Source organism: Ciona robusta, chromosome 5 (assembly GCF_009617815.1).
Source record: "Ciona robusta chromosome 5, ASM961781v2".
NCBI classification, from domain to species: Eukaryota; Metazoa; Chordata; class Ascidiacea; order Phlebobranchia; family Cionidae; genus Ciona; species Ciona robusta.
This window is the reverse complement of record NC_143239.1, coordinates 6,496,032-6,507,021: the sequence shown is the minus strand read 5'-3', so window position 1 is coordinate 6,507,021 and position 10,990 is coordinate 6,496,032. Positions and strand designations below refer to the sequence as shown.

At 37.7% G+C, this 10,990-nt stretch overlaps 3 protein-coding genes across 7 annotated transcripts; all 3 read left to right on the top strand.

Annotated features, from left to right (window-relative positions):
• The first annotated feature begins 1,809 nt into the window (after window positions 1-1,809).
• Window positions 1,810-3,684, top strand: LOC149736074 (uncharacterized). The gene is made up of 4 exons (XM_089878746.1): window positions 1,810-2,038; window positions 2,094-2,339; window positions 2,578-2,779; window positions 2,843-3,684. The coding sequence occupies exons 1-4, from the start codon at window positions 1,810-1,812 to the stop codon at window positions 3,042-3,044; spliced, it is 879 nt and encodes a 292-aa protein (XP_089734872.1). The 3' UTR covers window positions 3,045-3,684.
• Window positions 3,685-3,813: 129 nt separating this feature from the next.
• Window positions 3,814-6,876, top strand: LOC149736073 (uncharacterized). Of its 3 annotated transcripts, none has more exons than XM_089878742.1 (5): window positions 3,814-4,281; window positions 5,286-5,522; window positions 5,578-5,811; window positions 6,090-6,282; window positions 6,346-6,876. In XM_089878742.1, exons 1-5 carry the CDS (start codon window positions 4,188-4,190, stop codon window positions 6,545-6,547), a joined length of 960 nt encoding a protein of 319 aa, XP_089734868.1. In that variant the 5' UTR covers window positions 3,814-4,187; the 3' UTR covers window positions 6,548-6,876. The 3 variants fall into 3 exon arrangements, with proteins under 3 accessions (XP_089734868.1, XP_089734867.1, XP_089734869.1); XM_089878741.1 differs by having other exon boundaries at window positions 6,054-6,282; XM_089878743.1 differs by lacking the exon at window positions 5,286-5,522 and having other exon boundaries at window positions 6,054-6,282.
• Window positions 6,877-7,098: 222 nt separating this feature from the next.
• LOC149736072 (uncharacterized) lies at window positions 7,099-10,988 on the top strand. 3 transcript variants are annotated; one of them, XM_089878739.1, is made up of 5 exons: window positions 7,099-7,372; window positions 8,352-8,585; window positions 8,650-8,895; window positions 9,930-10,161; window positions 10,224-10,988. In XM_089878739.1, the coding sequence occupies exons 1-5, from the start codon at window positions 7,279-7,281 to the stop codon at window positions 10,423-10,425; spliced, it is 1,008 nt and encodes a 335-aa protein (XP_089734865.1). In that variant the 5' UTR covers window positions 7,099-7,278; the 3' UTR covers window positions 10,426-10,988. The 3 variants fall into 3 exon arrangements, with proteins under 3 accessions (XP_089734865.1, XP_089734864.1, XP_089734866.1); XM_089878738.1 differs by having other exon boundaries at window positions 8,346-8,585; XM_089878740.1 differs by lacking the exon at window positions 8,352-8,585.
• The last annotated feature ends 2 nt before the right edge of the window (window positions 10,989-10,990 follow it).

The window sequence follows — 10,990 nt, the reverse complement described above, 5'->3', positions numbered from 1 at the left end:
AAATTAAATTGTTAGTGTACGGAACTAAATTATTGTAAAGAAATAGAGATACGGTTATGCAACATTTTACCATTACGAAAATTTAACAAAACATAATTTTAAAATCTTCATCCCCCATTAGTCTAGCTAACTAAAGACTTGCAATAAGTCCCTAGGAATAGAAGTGGAGTTTAAACGGCTGTTTAGACTCTGCATAATTCTGGTGGGTGCAGCCGTTTATATCTGCCCCAACAGAACGTCTAGAAAAAGGCAAAATTTTGATGGGCGACCGTGTCGTATTTTTGAATTGCGTAAACAGTTTAAAGAGTTGAAAGTTTTTTTAAGCGGTTTTCAGTGTTTTCAAACTTCGCTTAAACTTTGAGAAGAATAATTTCCTTTCTAATTTAATTTCTATAGATTTAAGATTGATTTTTTGGTTAAGTTGGTTTCATTGTGACGAAACACTCCGATATTGATTACGAAATAATCGAACACAGATGCGTTTGTTGTCATGAAACTTGTCATTGTAATGCATAGTGACATCACAATAATTGGTAACAGTTGTTTTGATTTAAATTTAGAGGAAGCAATAACATAGGTGTTATTGCATCTGACGGCACAGCAGCTCGACTGTGGGCATGGGAGTGGCAACCATGGATAAGTCACTCAAGTTCCCACCCACGAGGATATGAAAGACCAAAATAACAGATGTCGTAACGGCGCAGTCGCAGAGCGTTAAAAAGTGTTATTTTTTGGGGGGGAAGTAATTGTTTTTTCAACCCAGTAGTAACTAACTAGTTGTCCATATTGTTAAATTACGTCCACAGTTACATAAATAATAACTGACAAACATGAGGTGCATGAAATTAGACACCCGTGTAATGGGTACAATTTGACCACCACGCGAAGTAGACGTAAATGAATGGACTCAGATTTTTTTGACAACCGTCGCTTCATCGCCACCGTGTGGAACAAAAATAAATGGTACCTGGCCGCAGCGTGATGCTGTCTAAATTGCAGTTTGCAACGTGGAGATTTAATATGCATATAATTTAAAGAAAATAAAAACGCGTTTGGTTTTTTAAGCAGTGAAAATATTTTCTATTTCTAATATTAACCATGACACACGTTATAACTCGACAGTGAGCGTGGGGTGTATGAATACACCATGTGTGTCTGGTGTATAAGAAGACACCCATGTTATAACTCGACAGTGAGCGTGGGGTGTATGAATACACCATGTGTGTCTGGTGTATAGGAAGACACCCATGTTATAACTCGACAGTGAGCGTGGGGTGTATGAATACACCATGTGTGTCTGGTGTATAGGAAGACACCCATGTTATAACTGGACAGTGAGCTGGAGTACAAATACACCTTGTATGTACTTTAACAAACTATTTACATCGCATCACCCACCCATGTTAAACTACCTACAGCCCCAACATGGCAATAGGATTGTACTTATTTATAAACAATCACTATCGAAAACCGACATTGTTGCATATTCGAGTATTAACAATCACTTTGTTACGTCACATACATCCAGTTCAGCAAAACTGTGACATCAGCTTTTGTGATGTTCATTGTTGAATGCTTGAAAATACATCATCCACAAACCCAATGGTTAAGTATTGTTGGAGCGGCATGCCGCATAACACGGCAAAATGGTCCCTGGTTTCACTTAATTATAAAATAAAAGACTTTTACCCGAGACGGGAGTGCCCACATTAAGTTGCAAAGTGAAATTTGTGACGTATTCTTGAGTTATATAACTTCCTACAGCGCCAGTCAAGAAACGGCACGATAGTTTGTACAGTTGCAGTTAGAATGAAGAATTGGCTGCTTTTCGTTGTTTCTTTCTGTTTGGTTGTGATATGCAAAGGCCAAGTTACCTGGCATCAACTTGGTATGAACGAGTATTATATATACACTGGTGTTAGGGTTAACCACTCAGCTGCAGTTAGTGCGTGTCATTCAATGGGCGCTACACTTGCTCGCATTAAAACTGAACAAGTTCAAGATTTTCTGATGGGGAAGTTAAAATTGTTGAATCCAGGTATTCATTATTATATAGTCAAGTATACAAAGTTACAAGTGTTTGTTACTTGCAGAAGTCACATGGGCAGTTTTCTACATTGGGTTGAAACGATTCAATTCAAGTTCAACAGGATTCCAGTGGAATGATGGGACGATGGTGACGTCAGGTTATACGAAATGGGCTCCTAATGAACCAAGTAACAGAAATGAAAATGAAAGTTGCGTCGAGCTTGTTTATAAGATCGGTGATTCATACCACGGCAAATGGAACGATCTAACTTGTTCATGGAATAGGCAATACATATGTGAACGTACAGTACGTGAGTAATGTCAGTGTTAACTTATGGCGCGTAACAACATAAACTTATTTATCCATCGATTACGATAACCAAGATTATATTGATTAAAACAACAGTCGTTTTAAAACAGGCTATGGGTGAATATATGCAAAAGCGTGGCTGTTTATTCTGCTGTAGAACAACGTAAATATAAACAAGAACCATTACTTCGCCAAGCGTTTATAAAATAAAAGCAACCACATGACGTCATTGCACCCAGAAAAAGACACAACGACCCAACAACAAACAACAACAGACACACAGATGGCCTTCACAACAACAACAAACAATGACCCACTAGAACAGATGAAGACAACGGGTGAATTCTCAACAATCCATGTCGTCATGTCCTCATTAGGAAGTATTGTTGGAACGAGTGTCGTATTTATTATTGGAATCTGGATTTACTGTAAGAAACGAATGTAAGTTGCTAGAATTGAGTTTTAAGGTATCGCGACGAACAATTAATTAAACTTTTGTTTTAGAAACAATTACGTCACTGTACCCCCTCCCCCAAAACAAGAGCTGCATCTTGAACCAACACGTCAATACAATGACATCACAAACGAACGGAATCAAGCGCAGCATGACGTAACTACACCCCCTCCCCCACAACAAGGGGAGTATCTTGAACCGATACGGTACGACATCAACGATGGTTACGTCACATTTGAATCGAACCAATAGGCGATTGTGACGTGTCGAAACACGTGATACCAACGAATAACGTCACGTATCTAACTCAGCGATATTTTTTTTTAAAAAGTTAAACTATTTTTCTATGGTTAAACTGGGAATTTCTTTACTCTTTAGACCGCATGTTACCGATGTCATTTTTCCTTTCTGATATCGCTTTCTCTTTTCTCAAACCACCCCGTCTTCAACTCTCTGTCCTTTTCTTTCGCACTTAACGAGTCTTTGGTATATATGACCTATGTTACATTGGTTAAGTGATTAACTTTATATTTCACCGTTTATTTTGCTTGTACAGTTCCGCGTTATACGAAATCCCCGGCGCAGTAAAACAAGCTACAGTTTGCGACTTAAAAGTGATGCCTTACTATCATAAGAATTGTTAAACTCATACGCCGGGAATATTTGTTCATAAAACAACCAATGATCGCAGTGTTTGTCAATTTCATTCATTTAGTTAAAGCAATGATTATGTACTTTTGTACTTTTACTATGTGCACTATAATTCTTTACTTTTATATAATTAAAACGTGATTAAAATATTTTCGGTATAACATTTCTCTATCTCAGTATATCCTGTGCATGGAGACCGGTGTGCCCGCCTGTTATAAAGTATACGGTAAAGATTTCCAAATGGTCTCAATTCAATGGCTGTTTGCAATATGGCAACAACGATATGTTAATTAGTTTAGCCTGACGAGTAGTTATCATAGAGTTTTAATAAATAAATGAATGTAACATATTTATCCTCGTGTGACGGAGCAACGACAGTCGAATACATGCTTGATCACGTCCGCGTATTTTTGCCGAAGGAACGACGTGGGAGGCGTGTGTCGTTGATTACACGATTCTTGCCGAGGTTGTGGCTTGCGTGGTGTATTTCATGCAAGGCAGACATTACAAGGGCTGCAGTTGTGAAGGGAGGGTTAGCACATTATGTTTGTTTAGGTGAGTAGAGAACGGCTGAGTATATTTGGTGAAACTAAGCCACATGCGTTGCTGTAGGGAGTTGTGTATAATGTTTGTATTCTACGGGAAATGTACAAGTTGTTGTTTTGGTGTCTATAGTGTATTCATACACATCATGCTCACTGTCAAGCATAGCTTATAATATGTGACCAACTATATAACATTTGAATGGAATGTGTGGTTTCCCAACATGCGGAATACTGCCACCATGCGGGACTGACTTACGCTGTGCGGAGCCAAGAATCAACTGACTTGAACATTGGTAAGATTGTTGATTTAATTATATAGTTACTTAACATAAGCAATCATGCATTAAAGTTAAATCGGTAAATCAATGCAACAGAATAATCCGAGTTTCATTTATAGTAGCAAACGAAAAACATTCAAAGAATTATAAAACCGTATCCTTACGACTCCCATAGACCGTTGTTAATTGTTTAAAATACAATCGAAACATTGGGATATTGTGTGCTAAATGTGTACCATCTTCCCCCACACATAAGATTTTGCACTGGATAAGAACCTTAGGCAAAACCGTTAAAACTGACTAATTGTGACGGTACAGATGAATAGAAATATCAAAGTGTCAAACATAATTACGTCATAACACTCACTCTCCACACACGGCACGTTCGACGCGGTTGATTATGACATCACAAGTAAAGTAGTTTGTTATTGTAGAGAGTAAGGTTTATAATGTGTGGTTGGTTATCATGAGGTGTATATGTTGATATATCCAGGGTGATACCATTTAGACCAGCGCTTCCCAAACAAGGGGTCTCGTAACGAACTTCTGGGGTCGCTAAAGTTTACCAACTTTACACAAGGTACTTTATGTACTATACCGATAACTGGGAAAAGGTTGCGAGATTAGAAAGGGTTGTGATGAAAAGATCCCACTAGTCTAACGCTGAGACAGTTTATAGACAGAAAACCTGGGACCTGGGGTGTGGGTTTATTACCCTAATACCCAGAGTGCTACCATCTAGACCCCACGGAAGTAGTTTATTTATAGACACTCCATAATAGAGATCCAAGAGTTCCACATTAGTGGTAACTCTGTGGTCACTAATAGTTTTAATTTGTCAGCACTACAGAAATATAACTTAAAGGCATACTTTCAGCTGTTTTGAATTCACCAATACATAAGTCCTTGGGTGTTTTAATAAATAGTGCCCACATTAAGTTGCAAAGTGAAATTGGTGACGTATGATTCTTGAGTTTTTCTACAGTTACAGAGAATATACGATACCTTAATTTGTACAGTTGTGGTTGGAATGAAGAATTTGATGCTTTTCGTTGTTTCTTTCTGTTTGGTTGTGATATGCAAAGGACAAGTTACCTGGAATCAACTTGGTTCGAACGAGTATTATATATACACTGGTGTGGGGGTTAACTACTCAGCTGCAGTTAGTGCGTGTCATTCAATGGGCGCTACACTTGCTCGAATTAAAACTAAACAAGTTCAAGATTTTGTGATGGAGAAGATAACATTGAGTCCAAGTACTTGTTACGATATAGTCAACTATACAAAGTTACAAGTGTTTGTTGCATGCAGGTGTCACGTTGATGGATTTCTACATTGGGTTGAACCGAATCAATTCAAGTTCAACAGGATTCCAGTGGAATGATGGGACGATGGTGACGTCAGGTTATACGAAATGGGCTATTGATGAACCAAATAATATGGGTGGAAATGAAAATTGCGTCCAGCTGTATTATTCATGGAATGGCGTATGGAACGATGTACCTTGTTCATGGAATAGGCGATACATATGTGAACGTAGATTAGGTGAGTAATGTCAGTGTTAACTTTTGGCGCATAATAACATAAACCTATTTATCCATCGATTACGATAACCAAGATTATATTGATTAAAACAACAGTCGTTTTAAAACAGGCTATGGGTGAATATATGGAAAAGCGTGGCTGTTTATTCCACTGCAGTTCTAAAAACGTAAATATAAACAATTACCTAAACAACGCCAAGCGTTTGTAACTTAAAAGAAACTAAATGACGTCATTATACCAAGAAAAAGACACAACGACTCAACAACAAATAACAACAGACACACAGACTACAGACAAAACAACAACAGACACACAGATGGCCTTCACAACAACAACAAACAACGATCCACTAGAACAGATGAAGACATGTGAATTCTCAATAATCCATGTCGTCATGTCCTCATTAGGAAGTATTGTTGGAACGAGTGTCGTATTTATTATTGGAATCTGGATTTACTGTAAGAAACGAATGTAAGTTGCTAGAATTGAGTTTTAAGGTATCGCGACGAACAATTAATTAAATTTCTGTTTTAGAAACAATTACGTCACTGTACCCCCTCCCCCAAAACAAGAGCTGCATCTTGAACCAACACGTCAATACTATGACATCACAAACGAACGGAATCAAGCGCAGCATGACGTAACTACACCCCCTCCCCCACAACAAGGGGAGTATCTTGAACCGATACGTCACGACTCCAACGATGGTTACGTCACATTTGAATCGAACCGATAGACGAGTGACGTGTCGAAACACGTGATATTTATGAATAACTCCACGTATCTAACTCATCAATATTTGTTTATTTTATAAAAGTTAAACCTTCTAACTTTATCTTTCACCGTTTATTTTGCTTGTACAGTTCCGCGTTATACAAAGTGTTTTTTTTTAACCCCGGGCGCAGTAAAAACAACCTACACTGTGTGACTTAAAGGAAAGGATACGGTAAAGATTTCCAAATGGTCTCAATTCAATTGCTGTTTACAATATGGCAACAACGATATGTTAATTAGTTTAGCCTGACGGGTGGTTATCATAGAGTTTTAATAAATGAATGAAACATATTCATCCTCGTGTGACGGAGCAACGACAGTCGAATACATGCTTGATCACGTCGGCGTGTTTTTGCCCAAGGAGCGACGTGGGAGGCGTGTGTCGTTGATTACACAATTCTTGCCGAGGTTGTGGCTTGCGTGGTGTATTTCATGCAAGGCAGACATTACAAGGGCTACAGTTGTGAAGGGAGGGTTAGGACATTATGTTTGTTTAGATGAGTAGAGAACGGCTGAGTATATTTGGTGAAACTAAGCCACATGCGTTGCTGTAGGGAGTTTTGTATAATGTTTGTATTCTACAGGAAATGTAAAAGTTGTAGTTTTGGTGCCTATAGTGTATTCATACACATCATGCTCACTGTCAAGCAACAGGCATAGCTTATAATATGTGACCAACTATATAACATTTGAATGAAATGTGCGGTTTCACACCATGCGGTCTACTGCCACCATGCGGGACTGACTTACGCTGTGCGGAGCCAAGAATCAACTGACTTGAACATTGGTAAGATTGTTGATTTAATTATATAGTTACTTAACATAAGCAATCATGCATTAAAGTTAAATCGGCAAATCAATGCAACAGATAGTCCGAGTTTCATTTAGTAGCAAACGAAGAACATTCAAAGAATTCTAAAACCGTATCCTTACGACTCCCATAGACCGTTGTTAACTGTTTAGAAACACGATCAGAATATATGGGCACCATGTGTTAAAGGTGTCCCTTCTTCCCCGACAGTACTGTATAGGGTTTTGCATTGAGTATGAACTGCTTTAGGTAAAAATAGAAAAAAAATGTCAATCATAATGACGTCATAACACTCGCTCTCCACACACGGCACGTTCGACGTGGTTGATTATGACATCACAAGTAAAGTAGTTTGTTATTGTAGAGAGTAAGGTTTATAATGTGTGGTTGGTTATCATGAGGTGTATATGTTGATATATCCAGGGTGATACCATTTAGACCAGCGCTTCCCAAACAAGGGGTCTCGTAACGAACTTCAGGGGTCGCTGAGAGTTCACCAACTTTACACAAAGTACTTTATGTACTATACCGATAACTGGGAAAAGTTTGCGAGAATAGAAAGGGTTGTGATGAAAAGATCCCACTAGTCTAACGCTGAGATAGTTTATGGACAGAAAACCTGGGACCTGGGGTGTAGGTTTATTACCCTAATACCCAGAGTGCTACCATCTAGACCCCACGGAGGTAGTTTATTTATAGACACTCCATAATAGAGATTCAAGAGTTCCACATTAGTGGTAACTCTGTGGTCACTAATAGTTTTAATTTGTCAGCACTATAGAAATATAATTTAAAGGCATACTTTCAGCTGTTTTGAATTCACCAATACATAAGTCCTTGGGTGTTTTAATAAATAGTGCCCACATTAAGTTGCAAAGTGAAATTGGTGACGTATGATTCTTGAGTTTTCCTACAGTTACAGAAAATGTACAATACTTAATTTGTACAGTTGCAGTTATAATGAAGAATTTAATGCTTTTCGTTGTTTCTTTCTGTTTGGTTGTGATATGCAAAGGACAAGTTACCTGGTATAAACCTTGTACGAACGAGTATTATATATATACTGGTGTGGAGGTTAACTACCAAGCTGCAGTTAGTGCGTGTACTTCAATGAACGCTACACTTGCTCGCATTAAAACTAAACAAGTTCAAGATTTTGTGATGGAGAAGATAAAATTGTTGTATCCAGGTATTCTGTAATCTATGTTATATAGTCTTAACTATACAAAGTTACAAGTGTTTGTTGCATGCAGGTGTCACGTGGAAACATTTCTTCATTGGGATGAACCGAATCAATTCAAGTTCAACAGGATTCCAGTGGAATGACGGAACGATGGTGACGTCAGGTTATACGAATTGGTATCCTGGTGAACCAAATAATGATAGTAAGAATGGAAATTGCGTCGAGCTTGTTTATAAGATCGGTCATTCATGGCACGGCAAATGGAACGATTTACCTTGTTCATGGAATAGGCGATACATATGTGAACGTAGATTAGGTGAGTAATGTCAGTGTTAACTTTTGGCGCGTAATAACATAAACCTATTTATCCATCGATTGCGATAACCAAGATTATATTGATTAAAACAACAGTCGTTTTAAAACAGGCTATGAGTGAATATATAGAAAAGCGTGGCAGTTTATTCCACTGTAGTTCTAACAACGTAAATATAAACAATTACCTAAACAAAAGATCAAAGATCTAATGAGTGAGCACGTTATAAACTAATTACCATAGCATTAATTAATCCTTTTACTACAACGGTCGACTGAGCTCGATCAAAAACAAACCAGAAGTAACCAACAAAACGGGTTTCAGTCGACATTGGTGACTGTGGAGCAGTAGGCAGAATGTATTTATACATGTATTATAACTAATGAAACTTATGATGTATGAGGATTGAAGGATTGGTAAAGAATATGTGTAAATACGCTTTGTACAACTCCTGTACCATGTGTTGACTTGTAAACTAACACTAGTTAACTTTGTCGTCGCTTAAAATGTTTGTTTTTGTGAATTTGTAAAAAAACGTAATCACGCAGCAGTGATTATAGGTAATGTTAGAAGTTAATATTATTCATATTCTAAAGGTTGTGTTTATACGGAAGATAACGATAGAAACATGGCACTCGTGTACGCTTCGGCGCACACACACGTGACGGACGGCCACACGCTAATTATGCGGTTTTAAATGTGAAAATTCAGTCTAAAAATTATAAACATATATTATGATTTGATTTCAATCAAGAGATCAAAGAATAAATGCTAGAATTAAGAATTGAGACAAGTGCGAAAAAAGGCGGACAAAAAACAACAACAAGAACAACTGTTTGACGAAAAAAGATCTATATGACCTCTACCGTGCTCAATGAATGCTCTGCAACCGGTGTGCCGCGGGATAACCTGCGCGTTGAGTATAAGGTCTTTGGAAATATGCAGCGCATACGTATTTATTTTGGCGGGAATTCTTGGCGCTGTTTTCCGTTTATAATTTAAAAAAAATAATAACTAAATGACGTCGTTGTACTCAGAAAAAGACACAACGACCCAACTACAAACAACAACAAACTTACAGAGTACCAACAAAACAACAACAGACACACAAAGGGCCTTTACAACAACAACAAACAATGACCCACTAGAACAGATGAAGACATCGGGTGAATTCTCAACAATCCATGTCGTCATGTCTTCATTAGGAAGTATTGTTGGAACGAGTGTCGTATTTATTATTGGAATTTGGATTTACTGTAAGAAACGAATGTAAGTTGCTAGAATTGAGTTTAAGGTATCGCGACCAACAATTAATTAAACTTTTGTTTTAGAAACAATTACGTCACTGTACCCCCTCCCCTACAAAAAGAGCTGCATCTTGAACCAACACGTCAATACAATGACATCACAAACGAACGGAATCAAGCGCAGCATGACGTCACCGCACCCCCTCCCCCACAACAAGGGGAGTATCTTGAACCGATACGGTACGACATCAACGATGGTTACGTCACATTTGAATCGAACCAATAGGCGATTGTGTCGTGTCGAAACACGTGATACCAACGAATAACGTCACGTATCTAACTCAGCGATATTTTTTTTAAAAAAGTTAAACTATTTTTCTATGGTTAAACTGGGAATTTCTTTACCTTTTAGGCCGCATGTTACCGATGTGATTTTCCCTTTCTGATATCGCTTTCTCTTTTCTCAAACCACCCCGTCTTCTCAACTCTCTGCCCTTTTCTTTCGCACTTAAAGCACAAAGTCTTTAGTTTATATGACCCATGTTATATTTGTTAAGTGATTAACTTTATATTTCACCGTTAATTTTACTTGTACAGTTCCGTGTACTATAATTCTTTACTTTTATATAATTAAAACGTGATTAAAATATTTTCGGTATAACATTTCTCTATCACAGTATATCCTGTGCATGGAGACCGGTGTGTCCGCCTGTTATAAAGTATACGGTAAAGATTTCCAAATGGTCTCAATTCAATGGCTGTTTACAATATGGCAACAACGATTTGTTAATTAGTTTAGCCTGACGAGTAATTATCATAGAGTTTTAATAAATAAATGAATGTAACATATT